Below are 26,426 nucleotides of genomic sequence, written 5' to 3' on the forward strand. Positions count from 1 at the left end.
GACGTTAATTTGGGGGAAATTCTCCTTTAGTCCTTCAGAGCTGATTGATGCTTCGGAGCCCTGTTTCTGATCCTTCCTTTCCTAGCTCTGGCGCTCCGGCCGCGGGCTGCACCTCTGCTGGCTGCCCCACGGGCGCTGGGTGCTCTGCGGTCGGTCCGCTCCTCCCCTGGCTTGTCTGCCCCTTGGCCCAGCCATGCCCCGTTTACTACTAGGCTCATCAGAGACCTTGATCTTTTCTGCCGGGGTTTCGCTCTCTAGCATTTCTTGCTGACTCTTAGGAATTTCACCTCTGCTTACGTTGTGCCTCTGTTGTAGCGTGTAGTCTGCTTTTCCATTAAAGCTCATAGCATATCAATCACGGTTTCACCAGATTCCCGATTTGGTGATTCCTGCACGGGCGACTTGTGCCGAGGCTTGCTTAAGCCTGCCAGACTGTGTTTGGCCCTCTGGTATGCCCGGTGGTGTTTCGTTGAAAGGTGCGCATGAGGTACCAGACAAAGGAGCTGCTTGCTGTCAGTAGGCAAGTGGTGTGCAGGCCGGTGGGGGAGGTGGAGGTGTCCCCGTCCCTGAGCAGGTCTCCACTTTCTGGTCCACTTCACCAGTGCCTCCCACTGCCCCTTGGGTGGGACAGGAGGGCAGGAGGGGACTGGAGTTGGGTATTTCCCTGCCCCCAGGTAGGTTGGGCTCCAGCAATGTATTTCCCCTGAGGGCAGACTTCCTCTAGAAGAAAGTGGTGTGTGGTGTTTGGGGGGGGGGGGGGGGCGGGGCAGAGAGAGAGAGAGAGAGAGAGAATGAATCCCAAGCAGGCTCCTCCCCCAGCATGGAGCCCTACTGGAGGAGAGGGGCTCTGTCTCACAAACCAGCAGATTTTGACCAGAGCCTAAATCAAGAGTCAGACGTTCAACCCACTGAGCCAGCCAGGTGCCCCTGTTTTGGTATTTGTATTTATTTTGTTTTAAAGTTTATTTATTTAAAAAATTCTTAAAAATTTTTTTTAATGTTTATTTTTGAGAGACAGCACAGGTGGCGGAGGAACAGAGAGAGGGAGGCACAGAATCTGAAGCAGGCTCCAGGACCTGAGCTGTCAGCCCAGAGCCCAGCACGGGGCTCGAACCCACGAACCGTGAGGTCATCACCCAAAGTTGGACACTTAACCGACTGAGCCACCCAGGCGCCCATCCCCTATTTATTTTTGAGGGAGAGAGAGCCCATGAGAGCATGAGCAGCTGAGGGGCAGAGAGAGGGAGAGAGAATCCCAAGAGAAAACCAAGAGCTGAATGCTCGGCACCCCATGTTTTGGTATTTTTAAATGGTTCCTTTTCCCTTGCCCGAACCCCAGTACGTTTTTGTCCCAGATTTCCCGTGAGGGCTGGTAGAGCTCATGAAAGTGTGTACCTCAGACTTGTCCTCACAGAGCTGCCAGCAACCCCAGCTGGTGACAGTTCGGATTTCCCTGTCAGCTCATCGGATTTCCCTGTCAGCCTCTCTGGAGGCTTCTGCATCGGCGAGTTCCCATTCTGTGTGCCCACCTGTGTTTTCAGTGCGGGAGGCACACCTCACTTATGGGACAGATCTAAAAAAAGAAGCTGTTTCTTGGGGTGCCTGGGTGGCTCAGTTGTTTGAGCATCAGACTCTTGATTTTGGCTCAGGTCGTGATCTTATGGTTCGTGGGATTGAGCCCCGCGTCAGGCTCTGTGCTGACAGTGTGGAGCCTGCTTGGGATCCTCTCTCTCTGTGCCTTCCCCACGTGCACCCTCTCTCTGGAAATAACAAAAAAATCCCGTTTTTCAGTTCAGCTTTGTTTTGCTTGTTGGTGTGGAGTGGTGACTTTACCGCTCTTCGTGTGTTGGAAAGCAGAAGTCCTATCTGTAAGGAGAATCTTGGTGGATGTTTCAGGAGGAGGGAGAGTAAATGTTGTCTCGTGAGTTTGCCATTTTATTTATTTATTAAAAAAAAATTTTTTTTTAACGTTTATTTATTTTTGAGACAGAGAGAGACAGAGTATGAACGGGGGAGGGTCAGAGAGAGGGAGACGCAGAATCTGAAACAGGCTCCAGGCTCTGAGCTGTCAGCACAGAGCCCGACGCGGGGCTTGAACTCACTGACCGTGAAATCATGACCTGAGCTGAAGTCGGCCCCCTTTTTTTTTTTAAATGTGTTTTAATTATTGGGGCACTCGGGTGGCTCAGTCAGTTAAGCTTCTGACTTCGGCTCAGGTCACCATCTCACAGCTGGGTCTCTGGACCCCGCGTAGGTCTCTGTGCTGACAGCTCAGAGCCTGGAGCCTGCTTCGGATTCTGTGTCTCCTCCACCCCGCTCATGCTCTATCTCTCAAAAATGAATAAACGTTGAAAAGAAAATGTGTTTTAATTATTTGTTTTGAGAGAGCCTTCATGAGCTGGGAGCGGCAGAGACAGAGGAGAGAGAATCTCAAGCAGGCTCTGTGCAGATAGCTCAGAGCCCAACTCGGGGCTCACTCTCATGACCCATGAGATCACTGCCTGAGCCGAAACCAAGAGTTGGACACTTAACTGATTGAGACACCCAGGCACCCCTAAAATCTTACTTAAAAAAATTATTCTTGAATTGTATCCTTTTTCTTGAGCCGCCCCCCCCCCCCCCCCCAAGTCTTACCATACTAACTTCTTGCCTCTTAATGGGCCATGTGGTTTCATAGTTTTGTCTGTGTGCGGTCATTGTAGTTGAAGCTAAGGTTGTCTCTGCACAGGGAGCTTTCCGTTTGCTTTCTGTTTTCCAGTTCATCAATAAATGGCAGTGTTCTTTTAAGCTTTGTTTGTTTCATTGTCTCCATACATATTTGTGTTGTCCTTGACTAACCTGTTTACATATTTGTTTTCTAAACTTGGTGACTTATTCTCTAAGCTAGCGTATGATTGTTATCAATAAATGTGATTACAGTCACTCAGAATTACATCATTGTTTTCACTGGGAGTAAATATGTTGATGGTAGAATTGGTGTCAAAGAGGTTTTGATTGGTTGCGACAGTGGGCCAACGGAAGCAAGGTGGACTTTTTGGGGCGAGCTGTGAGGCTCATTGATCTGAAGAGCCGCCGTTGCACAGAGGCAGTAGTGGGAGGCGGCAGCAGGGCGATCACAGACTCAAAAGGGCATAGCTGAGTTCATGTTGATAGTTGAAGTCAGGTATGGTTCTTACGAGAGTTGACCTAGCACTGGTGATCCAGGTTCAGAGGAGAAATGTCTTGTTCCCTTCCGTTGGTGACATCTGGACCGTCCCTGCATCATTGATGGTGCTGGAATCCGGGTAGGAAGGGATCGCAGCCTTGGAGCTTGCTCAAGGTGGAGATTTAGGAACCCAGAGATGTAAGGCTGTATGTCTAGAGAGTGAAAAATTCACGATGGTAAACCCCTGAGTGTTTGGAGATACCTGTGTCGAAGAGAAATTCAGCCCGCCCGTGGACCAGGGACCAAAGGGTGACAGCTCCCTGGAGGCCCGCTCTGCTCCCTGGACTTTGTTCAAGCAAGAATGTTTGGACTAAGTGTTTTATGAGGCAAAGTTAAAAGCCGGTTACTTAAGAGGTCCTTTCACTTAGCAAGAACATGCGGGTGCTGCTGGTCGAAGTCTGTGCTTTGAGAAGCACCCCAGTTATTACTTTCAGAAGGGTGATTTTCTAATTCTAGCATTTCTTGTGCATCTGTTAGCAGGAATTCTTTAAAAAGAATGTTGGCTCATCAGCCATTTGGTCACAAGCGTAGCTCATCCAGCGGCAGGCAGCACAGACCACCCGGGACTCCTGCTCGTGTGCTCGGGACGCATGGCACTCCTCCTGGTGGTCCCGTCACCGTCCCTTCCGGTCCACGAGTGCTCCATCAGCTTTGTTCTCGTGTCCTTTTGAACTGGCTCTACTCCTTTTTGACTTCGGTTTTTTTGTTTTTTAATTTGGAGTGATTTCAGATCTACAGTAGCGTTGTCAAGACGTCGACAGACATTTCTTGTCCACCTTTGACTCAGTTTTCCTCAGTCTAACCACAGTACACACCCCCGAACGGAGCAGCCGACGTTGGCACGGTGCTGTTCTCTAGACGCTTGAGTCCCGTCCGGCCGGTATTCTGCTGAATACCCTTCTCCTGCTCCACACGCCAGTCCCGGGGCCCAAGTGTCCTCATTCAGTTGCTGTCACTCTCAGTCACCTTCAAGGTGTCACAGTGGCCGGCCTGGGACGTCGGCTGGGTCTTCAGTTTCTTGCTTGACGGCGTGTCCTCGGCTCATCTTGTGCCTCTGCCCCAGACTCCGCGTTGGTCAGCGAAGTAACGTCTCGTTCCATCTGATCCTCGGCGGAGCTGACCGTGTCCTTCGTAGCCGGTTCTGTCCGGTGCTGGACACCATCTCGCATCTGTTGTGACAGCACCTGTGTATTTATAGCTCACCTTGGCTGTGAGAGAAGACGGTGTGATTAAGTTAAGAGGCTCCTGCAGCAGGAGGGGCTGGTGCCATTGAAGATGCAGAAAGTGGAAGGGTTTTGAGATAGTTGGCAGCTAGGCCTGGTGAAACTGGATGGCCGTGTGTGGGTGTTCTGTCACGGGGTGGGTAGTGGTGTCGGTGAGGGCGAAATGTCCTGTCCACAGCATGAGAGCACGAGGTAGAATTCAGTCGCGGAAGACCAGGAGTGGGGTGGGGACCCAGTGAAATTTGGTCCTGTTCTATTTGCGACGTCTGTCACACGGCCAAGTGGCTGTGTCAAGCAGTCATCTGTCTATTCGTGTCTGAAGCGCCAAGCAGAGACCTAGGATTGGAGCTTACGTTGGGGAATCGCTGCGGGATCCGTGGTATTTGTGGAACGGGGGTGACGATGAAGACGCGGGAGTGCAGCCTGAGAAGGGGTCCGGAACCCTGGCTTCCCCACCCTGTGCCCACAGGGCTCGTAGGGAGAGGAAACCACAAGACGGACGGACCGGAAAGCCCAGTGTGCCGAGGGCTTGGGGCGCCCAGCTGTGAGAGCTGTTTCTGGGGGTGCCTGTGCTGGTGGGGGGCCAGGGGGCGGGTGGCGGCTGGGCAGGACCGGGTGAAGGAGCAGAGGAAAGGGGAGGTACGGACAGCCTGCTGCTGCAGGGGTGGTGGAGGGTGAGGGGTCCGGCTCTGCAGACGGCTGGTCTGATGCACACTTCAGTTCGTTTGCCTTTTCTTCGAGGGGCCGTCTCCGTCTAGGACGCGGGCCAGGTGGCCGTTGGTCGCCATCACGCGAGTGTTGCTCGTCTTCTAGGTGCTGCTACTTGATGGTTCTCCTGCGCTCACTCAGCCCCAGTGACCGTCCTGGGGGTGTCTCTGGTTAAGACACCGCGGCGTTCACATCTGGCAAGGCAGGGCCAGTTCCCACGCGTGCGCCGACTGCCTTGAGGGCCCTGCCACGCTGTTGTCGTCACTTGCACGGAAACAGGCACCTGAGTGCCAAGGCTGGCGAAACTGGACTTGAGAGTACAAGCTTTGAAGTGAGTTCAAGGATGTCTGAGCGGTGGCATCTGACTCCCCGGCCACGTGTGGCTCAGCCGTTAGGAAGTGGGAGCCTAGTTCTGAGACTTTTCTAACCCTCGCTCCATTGGGCGCAGTGGGTTGCCCGGTCCTGCAGTGCTGGGAGCTCCCAGGATGCCCTGTGGGTGCAAGCGGCAGCAGCTGGAGCTCAGCAGGGACCAGAATGTCACGTAATTTTCAGCCCTCTGAGGTAGGGACGCAGGGCTTCGAGTTTTCTGCTGTTTCTGGCAGCTGTTGTGCTGCGGTTTGCGTTCGGGCTGTTTCTTTCTGAAGATGTAAGCTTGTTGTGCTTCTTGGTCTCGAGAATTGATGACCTCTTCTGTGGCTAGTAATTTTAAGACGGTTTGGCTGGTGTCGCTGACTCGGTGGTGTGCTCTGAATCCAGTAACTACCACGGAGGAAACTTTTTCTTGAATGCTTATTTTGAGAGCGAGAAAGAGAGCGCCTGCCCTTGTGAGTGGGGGTGGGCAGAGAGCAAGGGAGAGAGAATCCCGAGCAGGTTCCAGGCTCCAGGCTCCGAGCTGTCAGCACAGACCCTGAGATCGTGACGTGCCTTGAAACGAGGCTCACGCACTTAACCGACTGAGCCACCCGGGCGCCCCGAGGAAACCTTTTAAAATTGGGTACTCACTCCCGTCTTGTGTAGTTGAGTGCATTTCACACAAATACCTCAGTATTTTAAGTTGAACCTACCGAAACAGTTCAAAAAGCTATATGGTGAACGACCGTGTTCTTGGATGTACGTCCTCCAGTTACTGTTGTGGGTGCTTGTGGCAGGGTGCCCTGCCCCCCATCTCTTTGGCATAGAGATTTTTGCAAGTTTAAAGTAATCAAAACCCAGTGGAAGCCTGAAACGCCCTCGGCCTCGCTCCCAACCGCCTACATTTACATTGGAAAGGAGGAAGCCTGTCCCGGAAGACAGCTACCTCCTCCGAGACTCCCCTGTGCCTAAGGAATCTGCGTAATGTCCAGACATCTCTCGTCTTCTTGGTACTTAACAGACTCCCTCCCTTGTGTGTGCTCAGACCCTCCGTCCCTTCATCTCGGAAGCTTCTTGATGCCTCACACTGTCTGTGGAATTACCCGTGAGGGGTGTGGGTGCCCCTTGCACGTGCCTGTTACAGTTGAGTTTCTGCTCTGAAGTTGCTCTCATGTCACCATGATTCTGAGGCCCCCTTTGAGGACTGGAGGGCAGACCCCAGTAATATTTTTGTTAGGGGTCCGTAACGGCTGTTTGGATTTCCATGTTAGGTTGTAGGAAGAGTAACCATATGGTTTTCTCTAACTTGTAATTTTTTTTTTTTTTTTTTTTTTTTTTTTTTTTTTTCAACGTTTTATTTTTTATTTTTGGGACAGAGAGAGACAGAGTATGAACGGGGGAGGGGCAGAGAGAGAGGGAGACACAGAATCGGAAACAGGCTCCAGGCTCTGAGCCATCCGCCCAGAGCCCGACGCGGGGCTCGAACTCATGGACCGCGAGATCGTGACCTGGCTGAAGTCGGACGCTTAACCGACTGCGCCACCCAGGCGCCCCTCTAACTTGTAATTTAAACAGATTCTGAAAAAAAGAAGAAAAAATTCTGAAAGGGACGCCTGGGTGCTCAGTCTGTTGGGCATCCGACGCTTGATTTTGGCCCAGGTCGTGACCTCATGGTTCAGGTTCATACGACCAGGCCCCGAAAGCTGGAAGCCTGCGTGGGATTCTCTCTCTCCCTCTCCTGTCCCTCCCCCACTTGAACCTTTTCTTTCTCTCTTAAATAAGTAGTAAAAAAAAAAAAAAAAAAAAAAAAAAAAAAAAAAAAAAAGATGCCTTTAAACAAATTGTGGGAGTGTATTTGAGAAAAATACATATTTTGGTATTCAGAATGACAAGTCTTGAGTTCAAAAGTCTGTTCTGAGTTCTTAACCTTTTTAAAACTTTTTTTTAAGGTTTATTTTGAGAGAGCGAGTGGGGAGGGGCACAGAGAGAGGGAGAGAGTCCCAAGCACGGTCTGCACTGGATCTCACAGCCTCGAGATCACAACCAGAGGAGATGTCAGGAGTGGGACACTCACCTGACTGAGCCACCCAGGCACCCCTGAGTTCTTAACCTTCTGACCTCTAGAACTGTTAGTGCTGCATTTGAGGTTTTGTACGGTCTGTTCTAAATATTTCTTTCATCATGTGATCAAATTGATAATGACATTTAACCTAAATATTTCTAATTTCCTTTGACGTAAAGGCTTTCTCTCTCTCTCTCTTTTTTAAATGTTTATTTTGAGAGAAAGACATCATCGAGTGCAAGTGGTGGGGGGGGGGGGGCAGAGATAGAGGGAGACACAGAATCCCAGGCAAGCTCCATCCAGGCTCTGAGCTGTGAGCACAGAGCCCTATGCGGGGCTCGAACCCATGAACTGTGAGATCGTGACCTGAGCCAAAGTCGGATGCTCAATCAACTGAGCCACCCAGGAGCCCCCCCCCAAGGAAATTTCTTAACACAAGAGTTTTGTTCTCACAGTTGTTCTTTTCTGGTTTTGTGATATTTGTTTTCCATTCTTGTTCCATTGTTTCCTTAAGCATTCCAAAACTTAAATGTTTAAGCTTTGTTTGGCCAAATGGGCACATTTGATAAGAACCTGGATTTTTTTTTTTAATGTATAGATTTTACTTTTAAGTAACCTCTACACTCGACGGAAGACTCAAACTTATAGAACTCTGAGGTCAAGAATTGGATACTCCAGTGACTGAGCCAACCAGGCGCCCCCAGAACATGGATTTTCTAATTGTTGGCTGCTGGGCCCTAGTTTATGTTACTACAAGTTTATGCTGTGTTGCCACAGACTACAAGAAGTTTGATAAATGCCCAGATCTTAAAAGCTTAACCTTCTGTTTGGTTAACAGTAGGACCGCGGATGTGTCTTTTTTTTTTTTTTTTTTTTTTTAATTTTTTTTTTCAACGTTTATTTACTTTTGGGACAGAGAGAGACAGAGCATGAACGGGGGAGGGGCAGACAGAGAGGGAGACACAGAATCGGAAACAGGCTCCAGGCTCTGAGCCGTCAGCCCAGAGCCCGACGCGGGGCTCGAACTCACGGACCGCGAGATCGTGACCTGGCTGAAGTCGGACGCTTCACCGACTGCGCCACCCAGGCGCCCCGACGGATGTGTCTTTTTAAAAAATGTTTTTAGGGGCACCTGGGTGGCTCGGTTAAGCAACCAACTCTTGATCACAGCTCAGGTCTTGATCAGGGTCACGAGATCAAGCCCTGCCTTGGGCTCTGCACTGGGCGTGAAGCCTGCTTCAACAACAAAACAACAACAACAAAAACAAAAAATTATTTTGGGCACCCGGCCGGCTCATTCCGTAGAGCATGTGACTCTTGATCTTGGGGTTGTGAGTTTGAGTCCCACGTTGGGGGTAGTAGTGTTCACTTGAAAAAAATGTATTTATAAAAACGATATGTAAATAACTTTTTAGCAACTATAAAAACTTTTATTTCTTGAAAGGGGAAGGAGGTTTTTTTATTTTTTTATTTTATTATTATTTTTGGAAAAAGAGCATGGGAGAGGGTCAGAGGAGGGAAGAGAGAATCTCAAGCAGGATCTGTGCCAACAGAACCCGATGCAGGGCTTAAACTCACGAACCGTGAGGTCATGAACTGAGCTGAAGTTGGATTCTTAACTTACTGAGCCACCCAGGTGCCCCCCAATTTATTTTATTTTTGAGAGAGAGAGAGAGAGAAACAGCATGAGTGGGGAGGGTCAGAGAGAGAGAGAGAGGGAGACACAGAATCCAAAGCAGGCTCCAGGCTCTGAGCTGTCAGCCCCCAGTGTGGTTTCCTATTCGTTATTGTGATTATTTCATGAGTCCTCTTTTTGTTTCTTTTCAAGTTCTTATTTTAGACTCTTTTTTTAAAATTTTATAAATGTTTGTTTATTTTTGAGAGCAAGCATGAGTCGAGGAGGGGCAGAGCGGGGGTGACAGAGGATCCGAAGCTGTTTCTGTACTGAGAGCAGTGAGCCTGAAGTGGGGCTCAAACTCATGACCTGTGAGTTCATGACCTGAATAGACTGAGCCACCGAGGAGCCCCCCGCTTATTTCAGATTCTTGGGGGTGTTCTAACTTACTCCTGATGCTTTCCTCGTATTTAGAATTTGTCAGCTCGTGTTCAGCAGCAGGAGTTATGTTTTCAGCTGGAATCTTTGTGACTTAGGTTGTAGAGATACTTTCTTCTGCCGGGCGCCTTTATTTGCTTCACCATCCTAGGGTAATGTTTAGTAATTTTGAAGAGTGTGGATCATTGCAGGATAAGGAAGGTAATGAGATTCCATTCTGTACCTCTGACTGAGCCTTCAGGCTTCCAGCTGCTGGGGGGACAGGGCTCTTCTCCTCTTTGAAGTTCTTTGGAGGGTTTCTCTTCCCCACTCTGTTGTAATTATGGCCTTTTGAGAGCCACGGTATGGGGGGGGGGGGTTCTCCGTTGCATCCTCTGGCTTCCTGTGCCTCAAAAGCAAAGACCTATCCTGAAAACAGGGCACCCCTCCGCCGTGTCAGGATCACCACTTCTGGGAGCTCAGCTTTTTTCAAATGTCTTTGCTGGACTTTAACATTTCTAGGTATTCCAAGGTGATGGGGGCTTTGTTTCAGGTCACCCTGTGGTACTTTTTAAAAAGTTTTTTTAAGCTTACTTCGTGAGAGCGCACGAGCAGGGGAGGGGGAGAGAATCCCAAGCAGGCTCTGCACTGTCAGCACAAAGCTTTTGAGGGGCTCCAGCTCTCAGATGGTGAGATTGTGACCTGAGTCCGGGTCAAGAGTCGGACGCCCAATCACTGAGCCTCCCAGGTGCCCCATCCCGGGGTATTTTTGAGCTGTTCTTTGTGTCGCGCTCCCGGACTAGTAACACGTAGTTTTTACGTGCTCCTTCCTGACCCTTTATATGTAGACTTTCTTTGTAAAGGGCTTGGCACACACATAGGTGCCGAGTCGTGATGTAACACTGGACCTTTTTACCACGGTCACTCCATTTGGGAGACACCTGTGCAGGTGTCTTGTTTTGGGAAATGGCGTAATTTCTCGCTGGGCATCATTTAACCCGGCCGTCGTCGTGCCCCAGCACTGTGGCCCTAAGACTGTGATGGCATGTGCTCGCTTCCAGTCCGAACGTCTCTCTCTGAAGTCTGATGGTACAGTTTCTGGCGGGGGGGCGGGGGGGGAGGGGGGGCGGGCACAGAAAGCCCAGCTTCACTTGTGGGCGGAGTAGCCTGAGTGAGGGCCTTGCTCCACTGGGTGAAGTTCCTGTGTACCATCCAGGGATAGGCCTGCTGTTTGTAAGTTCTTGGTCATTAGTTGAATGAAGTGCTTTTAGCCAATCAAAGTAGAAGAAGTAAATCCGTTAGATCTCGCCTCTTAATTTTTTTTAATGTTTATTTTTGAGAGAGAGGGAGAGCGCAAGCAGGGGAGAGGCAGAGAGAGAGGAGACACAGAATCCAAAGCAGGCTCCAGGCTCTGAGCTGTCAGCACAGACCCCGACGTGGGGCTCGAACCCACAAACTGTGAGATCATGACCTGAGCTGAAGTCGGACGCTCAACCGACTGAGCCACCCAGGCGCCCGATCTCACATCCGTGTAGTCGGTCTGTGGCACCCGAGGCCAAGCCTTGTTAGCAATGGTGGGAGTAGGATGGATTTTCATTGTCCTGCCCTGTGAAGTGACAAAAGCCACTGAAGCAAATTGCTGCTGCTAGTTTTCCACTGAAGGCCTAATCTGTAGGGAGAGCCCGTGGGAGGGTGAAGCCACAGGGTAAAGTTAACAGTAATAGCTCTGCTGTCAGAGACCTTTCCTTTTCCTTTCCCAGGGACTCTGGGGGCGTGCTTTAGCTCGTCCCCAGTGACAGCCACAAGCCGTAGGAGGTGTCATTGTGTGGTTCCCATGTTGTGTCTGCTCAGGGCGGGGACAGCGTGTTCGTCCTGGTGGCTGTGCAGTCTTGCCCAACGCCTGGCACGGGAACGCACTGAATGGAGGGGTAACCGAAGCTCCCAGAGCAGGGCCCATGTCAGGAAAACAAGATACTCGCAGAAGGCCTGTCAGCTGGTGGTCAAGTGGGCACTGAGTGCCTGCCTCAGAGTCACCTGTTAGTTTTATTTAGTTTAGGCTATTATTAGGCTATTTCAGAGCTTTTATTCTATATTGAGAAGGGTCTAGGGCACAAATCTTGGAATCTGTTCCCGGATGAGGGCCCAGCCTGACAGGCTAGTGGTTAGTGCTCAGGTGAGGTGACCTACCCTCCCTCTCCTGCTGTGCTCCTACCCCCATGATGAACCCAACCTTGGCAGTCATGTCATTGACCATGGATTTCTAATTGCAGGACTCACTCCAACAGCCTGTTAAAACATGGTGGATTACTATGAAGTTCTAGGCGTGCAGAGACATGCCTCAGCTGAGGATATTAAAAAGGCGTAAGTAACTGTATTTATGCAGTAATGAATCTGTGCACTTGGGCAGTGTAACTTTTTGTCTCCTGAAGTGGCGTTTCATGAGGTATAACTGTTTTAGAATGCTGCTGTTTCACTGTATCTTCAGACAAGGCAGTGAAACTAACCTTCGCCTCCTCAGACTAGGCCCAGCCTGTCACTTGGCATTGAGGGATGAGAAGGTCACTTGGTTTCCTCCGTTACTTTGCCTTGGGACAGTGGATTCTGTTGCTGCTTAAAGCAGATCAGACATTTAACTGAGGATGCGAAATAATCCCAGGCAGTTTTGACATTGACTGTGGAACGGAGCTGACCTGGCACTTCGCACTCTTAGAGTGGGGTGCTGTGACCTCCTCAGGGTAGTAGCTGTTCGGGATCCCTGTCGCCGGCCCCGGCCTGTACCGTTAGAGCCAGATTGAGTGCTGCGCCCCTGCTGGCCTTCCTAGGCCTTTGTGACCAGGGCTGGCCCACGGCTGGGGCAAGGTGGAGGCCACAGGTGGCACTCAAGGTGAACTGGGTCTTTAATTCGTTTGACCTTAATGTGTAGTAAAAAGTTAGATTTTTAGCAGAGCTAGAGAGACTAAAAACCAAGCCTGGAACTGTTTCAGTTTGTTAAGGGACTGGCGTTTTTATTCACACACAAGTCTGCGCTACTAGGCTTAGTGGGTCTGCAGAAGGAAATTCAGGGTACTTGAATAAATCGTTCACGTAAAAATGTTAAACATAGCAGCTTGACTCCTGTGATGGGCCTGCCCTGTGTCAAACCGCAGCCAAGCAACTTGAGTAGGAGGGCCCAGGAAGTGCCTTTGAGCTGTGTCACCCGTGGGTCCCCTCACGTCTGCCGGCTCATAGCTCACAGACAGCAGTCACCAGTTAATTGCACTCTTCTTGAATAAACATAATATGTAAATAGTATTGCCACTAACTGATGGAGAAACATGCCCACGTTATGCTAAACACGGTCAGGAAGGGGATTGGTTTAGTTTCTTATGAGAACGTGGGCCGGCCCTTGTCTTCAGGGTGGCTTTGAAGTGTGAACTTAGAAAATGCCATCGTTAAACGGAAGAAGATTTTCCCATTAAGTGCGCAGTTGAATACTGACTGAGACTAGATGCAGCCTTACTTCCTTTAAATGAGCGAAACTGCATCCATGGCTGGTGCGTGTTCGTAGTCCGTTTTGTGGACTCTAGGCTTTGATCTTGTGCAGTGACCAGAGGAACTTTTGTTTGAGGGGTGATTGTAGGTGGCTGTGCCCTCCCTGCGCATTTCTCCGGGGAGACCGTGTGTCCTTGGCGCGCGCTTACTGGTGTGGAGCTGGACGTCAGTCTCGAGGCCAACACTGAAAGACGTTTGATGTTCTTTACACTTGGTGTATCAGGCCTCGAGTCTAAAAACATGGCGTAGTCTTTCAAAAGACGCCCATGAAACACTCTGGAGTCTCTTCTTGTGTCTTTGTGTTCACAGGGCTACACCCTGTGCAAAGTGACCGTTCTCCGTCTTTCACACGGTCTGTCATTTTTTACCAAGGTTTGTAGTGCTTCAGGGCCCTTGGTCTGCTACTACATGTTTAGGTCTGCAGTGAGAAGGAGTAGAGCCCAGCATTTACTCGATCTTAGGAAGTTCAAGCCAAGATTTTTGATTAAAATGCTGCGATTAAATTGAACCGCAGCAGCCTTACGTTCACAGCTTGCCAAGTGCTAGGACTCTCTGGTCCTTAGTCTAGTTTTAGATTTTGAGGGGCACCCCCTTCCTCCCATATGTGGTGCTTATGTTTAAGAAGAGAGGAGTTTTTTTCTTTGTATCCCAAAAGCATATAGTTATTACTATTAAGCGGAACCTTCGGTGAATCTTGAATCCAGAATGGGGTGGCTCTGGGAGCGGTGCCAGCACCTGTCACACCGACATGCGAGGCGGGGCGGCTCTTCCTGCCCTGCGAACGAGGCTGCCGCCTTCCTCTGTTCTGTGCCTTCTCAGCTGCACGACCACGAGTTCACACTGCACGTTTTGGTTCTCAAACATTTTAGCGTTAACGTCTCTCTAGAGGTTGGTTTGTGTTCATGCTGTCTGGATGGAGACCTTGCTCATTTCATTCTCGGGGAAAGGAAGATTTTACAATGGAAATCGATAGCAGTTGCCCAGGTTTACAGCTCTGAAGCCGGTTTCCGCCTTACTCATGTTTCCCAGCCATTGGGCTTCTGCACATGGATGTGACTGGTGCCCTTTTTATTCCTTTCAAGGTACCGGAAACTGGCACTGAAGTGGCATCCAGATAAAAACCCTGAGAATAAAGAGGAAGCAGAGAGAAAATTCAAACAAGTGGCTGAGGCGTATGAGGTGTTATCGGACGGTGAGTGAACCTACCCAGGGTTTGGCTCCTCCCCGGGGCTAGCAGAGTGTGGATCTGGGCGGCCGAGGTGCGGGCACTGAGAGTGGAAGTTGCTTCCTTTTCTTGTGAAGCTTCGACTCCTGCTCCTGGCAGACACTTGATACAGTTACCTGTGAGTGCTGGGGAGCACCCTGGCTTCTAGCACTCTCTCTCAGGGTGGCTATTTTAAACAGGACTGACACCCTGGTCTGAGGACTGACAGGACAGATTGGGGCACAGGAATCCGTCTGGGTCATTGCATGGCGGTGGCTGTGACCGCTCTCCGTCGGTGGCGCCGTGACCGCTCATCTCCGTTGTCCTGCTTACACATACCTGGCCAGTGGGCTCGTGTGCTGGGTTTTACTGCTTGGAAGGACTTCCTTGGTGTCAGGAAACCAGGAACTGTGCGCCCAGCTGAGTTAGACTTCAGAGCTCGGCCGCCCCTTCCCCGCCCCAGGGCTAGAGTGGTGGAGTGTTGAAGAAGTCAGCCTTGTATCTCTTGTATCTGTCAATACCTCTTCTATTGTAAAGGAAGTACCCGGTGTTTTATCCCAAGCCCAGAAGTTACCTTTGCACAGAAAGTTCCCGTTCTCCCTGCCCCCCCCCCCCCCCCGCCATGTTTATTTTTATTTGTTTATTTTGAGAGAGAGGATTGGGCGCCTGCATGAGCAGGGCAGGACGCAGAGAGAAAATCTCAAACAGGGATAGAGAGGCTTGATCCCACGACCCTGGGATTACAACCTGAGCCAGATTCAAGAGTTGGACGCTCAACTAAGCCACCCAGATGCCCCCAGATCCCATTCTTCTTAGAACTTGGTTACCATCAACTGGCTTTAAGTGGTTTGCTTGTACACCCGTTTTCCCCATAACCTGTTTTTTTTCTTTCCAGTTTTATTTATTTGAGAGGGAGAGAGAATGCGCACACAAGTGAGTGAGGGGCAGAGAGAGAGAGACGGAGAGAGACTGTGGAACCTGGAGCGGGGCTCCAGCTCACCCGATGGGAGGCTTGAACTCACAAACCAGGAGATTATGACCTGAGCTGAAGTCGGATGCTTAACCGACTGAGCCACCCAGGCGCCCCCATAACTCCTGTTACTTTACCACGCGGTTTGGTAGAACATGATGGTTTGGGTGGAAAACCTGGTGTATCAACAGGAAGTGACCTGTTTAAACAGGGCTGCAGTGTAGTTGTTTATTCTAGAAGGTAAATGGTAAGAGGACAAGACAGTAGAGCATCCTCAGTCTTGGGCTGTTGTCCTTTCAAGGACGTGAATTCAGGTCGGCTCTTCTCTGGCTCCGGTACCTCTATTTCCTGCCCCCACCAAGGCCCTGTCCTAATTTTTGGGAGAATGTGCACTGGTAGAGTTGGAATAGTTCTAGAACTTGCAGTGTGATTTTTAAAAATTTATTTTATTTTATTTTTTATCTTCTAAAATTTACATCCAAGTTAGCATACAGTGCAACAATGATTTCAGGAGTAGATTCCTTAGTGCCCCTCCCCCATTTAGCCCACCCCCCCCCCCCCCTCCAGTAACCCTCTGTTTGTTCTCCATATTTATGAGTCTCTTCTGTTCTGCCCCCTTTAGTGTGACTTTCATGTACGCATGAACACACACTGTGCACAGTAGCGTGGAAAAAATACCACTTTTTAAACTTAAAAAGCGATTACTAAATTTTTACTATTTAATTTTTGGGAGCTTTTAGGGAGATGTACTTAGATTTTCCCTCTTTCCCTTTTTATTTAAAGTAATGGAGGCCTAACTCCTTAAAACTAATTGCGAAACCTTGAAAACTCATTGGTTCCTTGATGTACAACTTTGTAAAGGCTTTATTTGAACTTTGAGGGGAAAAGAACTTGGTCTTTCCTGACTCTCCTTTCTAATTTGTAGCTAAAAAACGAGACATCTATGACAAATACGGCAAAGAAGGATTAAATGGCGGAGGTGGAGGTATGTAAATGTCGATTTTTGTCTTGGCTTTTCAGTGAGCGGAGGAGGCCATCTGGCAACGAAGGGTCTAGACAAGGGGTCGGGTTTGTCCGTTTTCTTGGACAGGCTGTGTTTCTGGAAACACAGATGTGGCCTGGAAAGTGGGCTGACTTGTGGAGATGGGCTGCCTGGAAACCCTTGCGTTCGGCTACAAAGTGTATGCTGATCGTGGTACTTCCTGTAGATCCGGAATCCGTATAACCTACTAGAGTATTTTGTGAGTTCTTACTCCCGGATCAGTACCTGATATTTTGTCAGAAGACCTTAAAATCTCTTACCTGACCAAGCTGATTGTCCTGGCAGACCTGACTGCCTGTGGTGGGCGGGCCTCCCTCGGGGGCGTGTGTGTGATGAGAGGTCCTAGCAGGGACCTGCCCGCCGTTAGCACCATGGTCGGTGGCCTCTTGGAGAATAGCGCTGCCCACCCAGCACACGCCCCACTTGAGGAGCGTGAACGAGTGTGCTTCTGTGCGTGGTTTACACGATGGTCCGTCCGCACAGAAGATGAAGCCACGTTTCCTACGTACGGATGGCGGTTGCGGACATGGTGGGAAAGTGCTAGCACCCCTGCTGCCGTGACCGTGACCATGACCATGACCGTGAGGGGTGGGAAGCCTCCCCTGGCTTGTCCCCGCCAGCCCCAGGTGGTCTCTGTTCAGGCACGGCTCTTGCTGCGAAGCAGAGCCCTAGGTGTAGGAGCCTTTGCCGTTTTTTCTTCGGGTCGTGGTGTAGAATCCTCTGTAGACAGAACTGTTGGCCTACTAAACGCAGGAATGTACCAACTAAATGCCGTGCTGTACCATCGTAGGTGGAGTTCACTTTGACCATCCGTTTGATTTTGGCTTCACATTCCGTAACCCAGATGACGTCTTCAGGGAATTTTTCGGTGGAAGGGACCCGTTTTCATTCGACTTCTTCGGTAAGTTCGATGTTTGGTGGGTGTGTCTGTGACTGAGGCGGACTCACCTTTCCCGTTTCCACACGTGGCTCCCTGTTGCTCGCCTGTGTTGAAGCAGCGGAGGGGGTTCCCGAACCCCTTCCCTCCTCTCTGGAAGGTGATCCTGAATGAGTACCTTGCACACGAAAGTAATAAAGGTTTTAACGTGCTCCTTTTCTTCGATACGGATAGGCCTAATTAACTTCCTTTTTCCCTCGTTCAGACGGTGGCCAGGATGCAGGTGCTGGGGGCTTGGCGGGTGGCGCTCTTTGCTGTTGAGCACTTGCTTCTGCGTGAATTTGCCCCGAGTTCTGGATGGAGACCCTGGGCATCGTAGCAGATGTTCAGAAGACCTTGGATCTCTCCACCTGTTTGTTTCTCTGATTGTGTGTGGCACATTGTGACTGTTCAGCTCACGGTTTGTGAAGAAGAAGGACACCTCTAGGGTGATGCCCTGCAGATCTCCCGCCAGGAGGAGTTTTGGCCGCGGGAGACCGTGCTGTCCCAGCTGCTGTTGCGTTGCAGGATGGATTTTCCCTTCACCTGCACCTCGACGCGCTGAGTCCTATGCCGGCTGTTCGCATGTGGCTCGGATGCGGGCGGGGTGGGGAGCGGGCGCCGTCGGAGCTGCCCCGGGTGCTGGGGAACTTGGGTGGCCAGAGCTCCCCCAGTGCGGCCGCACCCACTTCTGTCTCGGCTCACGGTGGGGGAGACGTAGCCCATGTTTCTGCCCTTTGTTGCCTGGAGCCTGTTGGGGAGTCCCAACACCAGCTGCGACCCTCAGGAGGGACACAGCAAGACCGGTTCTGTCTGCAGATAACAGGGGAGAAGCAGTGGACCCTTGCCCATCATAGGCCCAGAGAAGAGTAATTAATTTCCTGCCGTACCTGGTAGGTATCTGGCCTTTTAAACGGTGCAGCCCTTCAGTTTATTTCCGATGGGGATTCACAAAGAGTTGCCTTGTTTTTTACTGTGGTGTGGCCCGATTTGAAGACCGTAGCTTACGGAGGGAGGTGGGTAGGATGATACACATCAGCACATACTCCCTTTTTCATCCGCACATATCGTGACGAAGGCTAAGCAGTGGGTGTCCCAAGTTGGGGGTGAAAAGGTGATTGTGGTCTTTTTGAAGACTTGCTTTGACATTGCTCCCGGAAACGTAAGAGAATTATCAGGAAGTCTCCTTATTAATAGACGAGATCTAACCTTATCTGTAGTGTCTGTTAATTGGCCTTCATGTATGTAGGAAATGTCACTGTAAGAAAAACACCGAGGGTTCAATGATCTTTCCTGCGATAAGATTACCTTTGTGTCTCATTACAGCCTTTAGCGAACTTCGCGTGTTGTTTTGGGGGGTGCCGGGTTGTGTTGGATGAAATCCCGTGTTTGGATGGCGTGACTCTTCTGGTGGCCGAGTGAGGATCTCCTGCCATCGAGGGTTTCGGCCCCACTGCACATCGGCAGCGGGGGCAGCAGCGCAGGCCGACCTCTCTGAGCCAGAGGCCAGGCATCTGCTACACGAGTGATACCTTACAGGAGTTGTTTTGGCGGAAGGGTCCCTTAGGGATTGAATTGGAGCCAGATTTTGTTTTCATTAGGAAGATAGTCTGACGGGCCAGGCTTCCTCATTCAAAGTGATTTTCATCGGGCAGTTCTTTCTAGAGCAAAGAAGGTGTAGTGAGGATAATGAGATGTAAATGAGGAAGTAACATACAGCTTTTACCCACTGTAAGTTGGTTTTTGTGTGTGTGTGTGTGTGTGTGTGTTTAATTTTTTTTTTATTTATTTTTTTAATTTCCGTCCAAATTAGCACATAGTGCAACAGTGATTTCAGGAGTAGATTCCTTAATGCCCCTTGCCCGTTTAGTCCATCCCCCTCCCACAACCCCTCCAGCAACCCTGTTTGTTCTCCATATTTAAGAGTCTCTTATGTATTGTCCCTCTTCCTGTTTTTATATTATTTTTGCTTCCCTTATGTTCATCTGTTCTGTGTCTTAAAGTCCTCATATGAGTGAAGTCATACGATGTTTGTCTTTCTCTAATTTCGTTCGGTATAATACCCTCCAGTTCCATCCATGTTATTGCAATTGGCAAGATTTCATTCTTTCTCATTGCCAAGTAATATTTCATTGTATGTATAAACCACATCTTTACCTATTCATCCGTCGATGGACATTTGGGCTCTTTCCGTACTTTGGCTATTGTCGATAGTGCTGCTATAAACAAGGGGGTGCATGTGTCCCTTCGAAACACCACACCTGTATCCCGTGGATAAACGCCTAGTAGTGCCATTGCTGGGTCGTAGGGAAGTTCTATTTTTAGTTTTTTGAGGAACCTCCCTACTGTTTTCCAGAGTGGCTGCACCAGCTTGCCTTCCCACCGGCTGTAAGTTGTTGATACCCGATGTTCACACCTTCTAAATTGTGAGATATGTGTATGTATAGAAAGGTTTATGTGCATGTGTATTTTCACTGAGATTGTGGACACCAAGCACATTTTGGTGGGAATTTCTTCTTTTGGACTCAGTCCTGTTTAAGAGATAACTAGTCTTACTGTGATTCTAGACTCTTGGGCCCTCTGTTTCAGACACCAAGATGTTCAAATTTAACGGTAGGCATTTCCTGTACATTTTCCACGATTCGTGTGTCAGTGATGCTTCTTCAATCTGTTCTCATAGGTGTTCTAGGTGACTTCCATTTTCAGGCGCTAAGGATTTGCACACAGGAACAGAAACCTCTCCACGGCTGCTACATGTACGAAGTAACGGTACAGCCTGCTGGCGGTACGTGTAGCCTAGATCCGAATGCAGGGCTGGGGGTTTCTGCCGTAGCAGTGGTTCAGTTGATGTTAAGCAGCGGCCCCATCCCACTTACCCGGGGCTGTCGTGACGTCCGTTGGTCGTAGCACGTGATTTTTTAGTCCTGATTTTTCACCCGGTTCTTTTTCCTCTCCTGTTCTGCCTTCTGAGAAGAGTAGCTCAGAATCAGACATGTGTGTCCCACGCGAGTATCAGTGCATCAAATTCTGTGTCTGACAGGCTCCCTAAACGAAAGGGGACAAGAGCTCAAAGAACCAGAGACCCATGGAAAAGTGTGAGGTGTGAAGGGTATCGGACAGACCGCAAGCAGTCCTGTGCCCACGGACCGGCCAGCGACGGTCGTCACGTTATGGCAGAGGGCTGAGGCCTGGGCCTGGCTGACGAAGTCCCCGTGACAGCAGCCGCCCCCCACAGGAGCGCCCTCACCCCGAGATCCAGGGGACCAGCCGTACCTTCGCGGGCAGCTCAATGTGTTCACGTCCTTCCCCGAGTGCTGAGCTCTGTCCGAATGTAAATTGGAAGGGATGGCCTAAATTTGAGTGAGGGGGAGCTGGTGGTGGTTTATTATTACAGAACACCATTACTCGGCATTCTGAGGCGGACAGCTAGATGCCGTTGGTGTCATTTAGTCCTCAGAGCCCTGGCCCGAGTAGGTTTGGAGGAAACATCTGGGTATAACTCGACCTTTTATGGGCTCGTCTTCTTACGTTGGAAAGCCAAAGCCACCTAAAACCATTTCCAGGGAGCCTTTTCCTTCACGATGGTGCCAATCTCTTAAGCCTCGTGAAAGAAAAAACGGGTGTAGGAGACAGCCCGTCGGCTCGGGGGGTGTGGGCTCGCCCCGGGGAGGGCGAGGGCGTCATGGAGGGGAGCGGACTCACTTGCCCCGGGGAGGGCGACAGCTGACGGTCCCGAACCGGGTCCGGACTGAGCATCGTGAGCCCTCGTCTTGCTCCCCAGGGCTCGAGGAGGTGGCGAGCGAGGAGCTGGAGCCCGGGTTTGAGGACTCGGCGGAAGACGCCCTGAGTGAAGAGGACAGCGAGGTGTCGGATGTGATCTGTAGCGAGGAGCTTGATGTCTGTAGCGACGACGAGCCCAGTGAGGGCCATAGCTGGGGCTGGGGCGAGCTCCTGAGCGAGGAGCTCGAGTCCGCCTCCAGTGAGGATGAGGCGAGTCCGTGGGACGTGGAGGAGCTCAGCGAGGAGAGTGAGGAGCTGCTGAGCGAGGACGGAGGGCCAGAGCCGGAGGCACTGCCTGTGCAGCCGTGAGCGGGGGCCGCGCTCGCTCGCGGGGCTTGGCTCACAGGAGGACGTGTGTCTGCAATAAAATGTGTCTGCATTACTGGTGCCTGAGCTGGTCCTCGGTCGGGGAGTGGCGGCCCCCGGGAGTAGCGAGGGAAACCAGACGAAGGTGGGGCCCTGGGAGCCGTAGAGTGGCTCTCCCAGGCGTCCTGTCACTCAGAGTCGGAAGCCAGCATTCCAGCCCGTTGGGCCCTGGGAGGGCCAGAACGACTCCATAGGCCTGGGGGGTGAAGACAGGAACTGACGCCCTGGGTCCCGGAGGCCGAAGTTGAGGCCAGTCCCGGGAGGGAGCCCGCCTTCCAGGCCTCCGTGCGGCTTCTGGTGGCCTCAGATGGTCCTCGCACGTAGGTGTCTTCCCCTGTGTCTTCACGTCCCGCCCCCTCTGTGGGTGTGTTTCCGTCCAGATTTCCCCTCATGGGGACACTAGCGACACTGGATTTGGACCCACCTTGATGAGCTCAACCTAAGTGCATCGTCGGCAGAGACCCCGTTTGTGAATAAGGTCTCGCTCGCTCACGGGGCCTGGGGCTTAGGGATCCCACGTCGTTTGGGGGGGCCACAGTCCAACCTGTGGCATAATCTTCCCTCAAGAAGAGTTGTCTGTGGGTTCAGAAGCAGGGAATCTTGGAAGGGGAAAGTAGGGGAAGTTTGCAGTGAGATGTGCTAGGAGAGAGCAGAACTCAGGTGCACAGGCGGGAGAGGAGCAGGTGCTTCCGTGTTCACGTGGGATGAGATTTCACACTTGGCATCCCTGGGCACGCATGACGGGGAAGGAATACAGGGAACGAGACTTAAAAATCCATGTAAGTGCGTCACGTGTTAGAGGGTTTTCGGCGATACTGAGAGGCCTTTTCCAAACCCCAACCAGCCCATGGTCCTGCGTGAGCGAGGGGATCGAGGAGGATTGCTGCCCCCGGGCCCCTGCTCCTGCTCGTATCTCTTGGTGGGGAGGGAGAGTGCTTTGGGCAGGTTTTCCTGGAGAATGGAACGCAAGCTGTCGGCTGTCGTTCTGTGCGTAGCGGACGACTCTCGCTCTTGGGATGTGGAGCTGGCATTCGGAAGTAGTTGACTGCTGTAAAACTCTGCCGGCAAGTGAGGGTGGGCGCCGGGCTAGCCGTCCTCGGCGTCTCCTTTCTCTGGTGCGCGCTTAGTGGTTTCAAGACGGCTGATGCGCTGACTCCCTCCCCTCCCTCACCCATGCCCCCTAGGAGGGAGGAGGAAATGGCTTCTGGAAAAGGTCATTCTGGGACCTGTTTCCTGGGTCAGGAGCACAGCGGTGCCGGTCGCGCCACAGCGGGCATGGAGGCTTGTAATGAGATTCTGCACGCCGGGTTTGAATCGCATGGTCAGCCAGGTCCTCTGTGTGTGGTGTCATTTTCCAAGGGAAGCCAGCGCCTGCACTCGAGTTGGTTCTTAAGCTTTTAATTTAGTTTCTGGGCCTCGCTCGGGTCAGTTTCCAGAGTCCTTGGAGGTTTTGCTTATCATGTGTTCCGTGTGGAATGTTGGGTTCTGTGGTCAAGGGAACCACTTCCTGGGAAGCTGGAGAAAGACGCTCTGGGGCCCCAGGTCCGGGCAGAGGGCAGAGGTCCGTCGTCCTCTTCCTCACGTGTGTAGGGAGGTGGGACGGGCATGGCCGTCTGAGGGAGTAAGACAGCAGAAGAGCGTCATTCCTGTAGGAGGGGGACAGAAAGGACACCTGCAGGACCAGACATGCTGCTGTCCTTCTCGTACCTTCCTTCTAAAGCAAGGAGTCCATATTCTCACGGAGCACCAAGCCTCTGTATTGGGGTCTAAAATGAGATGATTTCGGTCCAGGATGTGTAGTTTGGATCCCTGACTTGGATAGATCCTTGCAACTCTTAGAAAATACAGTGCCCCAGCCACACCTGGGATGTAACTAGAAATTCTGTTGCGTAACAGAATAATTACATGGAAAGTTGAAGAGTATGGTGTCCATTCGTCCGGTGAATACATGCCACCTGTTCAGTGCCAGGCCGCCCCTCCGGGTGCTGAACAAGCAGCGGGGAGGCGCCCCGCACCCGTTCTCCCGAGGGCCCCGTGCAGCGCGGCGGCGTGGCTTGGGTGTCTGTTTGTTCCCATTTCACCTAGTTTCAGATTCCTTAGAAATGTGTTGCTTTGTACTTCAGAATCTGTAAAAAACGACGTTTACAGGTTTTTGAGTTGTAGGAAAGGAGTGTTTTAATTTTAGCTCGTGGTGTTGGGATTGGCTGGGTGACCTCTTACAAGTCCCTGTCTGGGTCACTTGGACTTAAGATGCAGCTATAGTTTAGAGTAGATGTTTTTGTTTCCTTTTTTAAGTTTTGTTTATTTTCCAGAGGGAGCAAGCAGGGGAGGGGTAGAGAGAGAAGGAGACAGAATCCCAAGCAGGCTCTGTGCTGTGAACCCAGAGCCCGACTGGGGGCTTGAACCCCATGAATTGTGTGATCATGACCTGAGTCAAAATTGAGCACCAGATGCTTAACTGACTGAGCCACCCAGGCACCTCTAGAGCAGATAGATTTTTCTTTAAAAAAGAAAAAAAATTTAAGGTCATCTCTTTATTTTGAGGCGGGGGGAGAGCGTGCGTGAGCTTGCACAAGCAGGGGAGGGGCAGAGAGAAGGAGAGTCAGAATCCCCAGCAGGCTCCACGCCATGAGCGCAGAGCCCGATGAAGGGCTTGAACTCAGACTGAGATCGTGACCTGAGCTGAAATCAAGAGTCGGATGCTTGACCAACTGTGCCACCCAGGCGCCCGAGTAGATGGTTTTCCTTGTTTGAAATGCCCATTATCTTTTTTAGGTTTTGTTTTGCTCTTCCACCCCCCCCCCCCCCCAAGTTTTTGTGTGTGCCTGGGGAATCAATAGTGTGAGGCCGCGTGGAAAGGAGCGGCTGGTACCTTAAGTCGTTAGTAGTGCAGGTCTCTTCTTGCTTGGGTTTTGTGCTGCTGGAAGCACTCGCTTCAGGATGGCGGGGTAAGAGCGGCGTGGGGGCGCCCTGGTGGCTCAGTCGGTTAAGCGTCCGGCTTCGGCTCAAGTCACGATCATGCGGTTCGTGGGTTCCGGCCCCACGTCGGGCTCTGTGCTCACAGCTCGGAGCCTGGAGCCTGTTTTGGATTCTGTGGTCTCCCTCTCTCTCTGACCCTCCCCTGTTCATGCTCTGTCTCTCTCTGTCTCAAAAATAAAATTAAAAAAAAAAAAAGAGCCGTGTTAATCATGGTGTTCTTAGTTTTTTGTTCCTGTGCTGGTGTTCGTGGCGTTAAAGGATTTATTTGATTTGTCTCTCCAAATAGGTTTTGTGGTTATCTATCAGATACTGAATCTTGGTAAAACTTAAGAAAAGTGGATGGCCTTAAATCTCTGTCACACTTGTTTCCTTAAGGCTTTTTCTCCGTATCCATGCGTGTGAACATTTCCTCGGTGTTTATGTGTTTGTGCATGCGCACAGGTATTTTTCCGGCACTTACACGTGGAAGCAGGCGTCGTGTTGAAGAACGAACACACGTAAGCGTTCCTGTGTGCGTGCGTGTCAGCACTGGTTACGGGTTCCTGTGTGCGTGCTTGCATTTGTCACTTGTATGTGTGCGTGTAAACCTTTTTCTGTACACCAGCACACAGACATTTGTTATGTGTTCACGTGTGCATGCGTGTAAACGTTTGTTATGTGTTTATGCGTGTGAACGTTTGCTTATATGTGTTTGGTGCTAAATTTTTCCACAGAGTTCACTTAAGTGTACTTCTTGGCCTAAGTTTGACCTCGTGACTTTGTCATTGACCGGTATCTTGCTAATGCCGCTGACCTCTTCGTGGATTTGGTTTTGTATTTCTGAGACACTGGTGAGGTCTTGTGAGGTTGAGAAGGGGTGTTTGATGCACATCCGGGGCCCCTGGCACCTAGAGTCCTGGCGCGGCGGGGTAGGTCACACCTCGGACCTGCATCCGCCTCACGTGGTATTTAGGTCTCACCTGCCTGAAGGTAGCTGTAGAATGATCAGAAATACAAGTTGCATTGTCTGAAAACCTGCGTGAGAGCCGGTCAGGTCTCTGTTGATGTATTTGTTTCTGACGATTGGTCCGTCTCTGAGGGACTGACTTGTAGTGTAAGGAGCTGGCTCACTTGATTACGGAGACCGGCAAGTTCAGGGTTTGCACGGCTGCCGTCTGAGCCAGAATCCAGAGGCTGGCAGGCTGCAAGAACCAGCGTTCGGTTGCACCCCCCTCCGGTCGGGGGATTCTCCTACCTGGGGGAGGGGGGCTCTTGGTTCCCTCAAGCCCTTCCACAGACGGATTGAGGCCCCTACACACGGGGAGGCCAGTACGTTTGCTCGGTCTACCGATCTAAATGTTAGTCTTAATCCGGAAGCACCTGTAGAGACGCAGCCGGAATACTGCTCCACCGAACTCCTGAGCCCCCGTGGCCCCTTCACGCCACGTGTCAAGTTAACCCCACAAGCCCGCCCTCCGTCCCCTCGATGCCCGTGCTCGTCTTAGTAAGTCACGGCCCTTAATCTCCAAATAGAGCCCGCAGCACGGTCGTGACTCTGCCCGACAGCATCCTGGCTCTCCCGAGCGTCCCTGAAGACGAGCCGCCCCCGGCCAGGGCGATGGGATTCTCAAACACGGGGACGGGAGCGGGCGTCTTCCCCAGCCTGGCGAGGGTGCGTAAGAGAGGCCAGGAAGGGGGGATGTTGGCTCGAGTAAGAAGATGCGGGCTCGGGCCTCTGGGACACGGTAAGGAGGTCCCGGCAGTCGGCGTGCGTTCGGAGCTGGGCTCCGGGAGTCCGCCGGCCCCGGCACGGCTTGGAACTATCAGGTCCACTCGGGTAGAGGTGTTTCGATAAATGGCGGTGGTGAAAATGTATTTCCTCTTTGGGACTCGCCACGTCGGGTGCCTTCTCGCTTGCTCGACGGAGAGAAGGCAGAAGAGAACCCGGACAACATAGGCAACACGTGAGTCCAGCCCACCGTGGGGCCGGTAAGGCTTCCCGTCGGCGGTCGGCTGCCAGCAGCTGGGTGGTGCGGGCCTCCCAAGTTCTGCTCGGACCCCGTGTGCGTGGCCAGGGG

The 26,426-nt window shown here is 51.4% G+C and overlaps 1 protein-coding gene across 6 annotated transcripts in view; it reads left to right on the plus strand.

The window, feature by feature from the left end:
• The window catches only part of DNAJB6 (DnaJ heat shock protein family (Hsp40) member B6), a 67,640-nt gene that overhangs the window by 11,520 nt on the left and 29,694 nt on the right, over nucleotides 1-26,426 (plus strand). For 3 of the 6 annotated variants that reach the window (XM_045496331.1, XM_045496326.1, XM_045496329.1), the window contains exons 2-5: nucleotides 11,852-11,942; nucleotides 14,195-14,304; nucleotides 16,212-16,271; nucleotides 17,119-17,229. In XM_045496331.1, coding sequence (XP_045352287.1) covers nucleotides 11,878-11,942; nucleotides 14,195-14,304; nucleotides 16,212-16,271; nucleotides 17,119-17,229 — 346 coding nt within the window. In that variant the 5' untranslated portion in view covers nucleotides 11,852-11,877. Of the gene's footprint in view, nucleotides 1-4,524; nucleotides 5,468-11,729; nucleotides 11,755-11,851; nucleotides 11,943-14,194; nucleotides 14,305-16,211; nucleotides 16,272-17,118; nucleotides 17,230-19,924; nucleotides 20,030-21,025; nucleotides 21,407-26,426 lie in introns of those variants that run through there. The other 3 variants (XM_045496330.1, XM_045496327.1, XM_045496328.1) reach the window with 3 other exon arrangements.

This window comes from Leopardus geoffroyi, chromosome A2, assembly GCF_018350155.1.
Source record: "Leopardus geoffroyi isolate Oge1 chromosome A2, O.geoffroyi_Oge1_pat1.0, whole genome shotgun sequence".
In the NCBI taxonomy this organism is placed as follows: Eukaryota; Metazoa; Chordata; class Mammalia; order Carnivora; family Felidae; genus Leopardus; species Leopardus geoffroyi.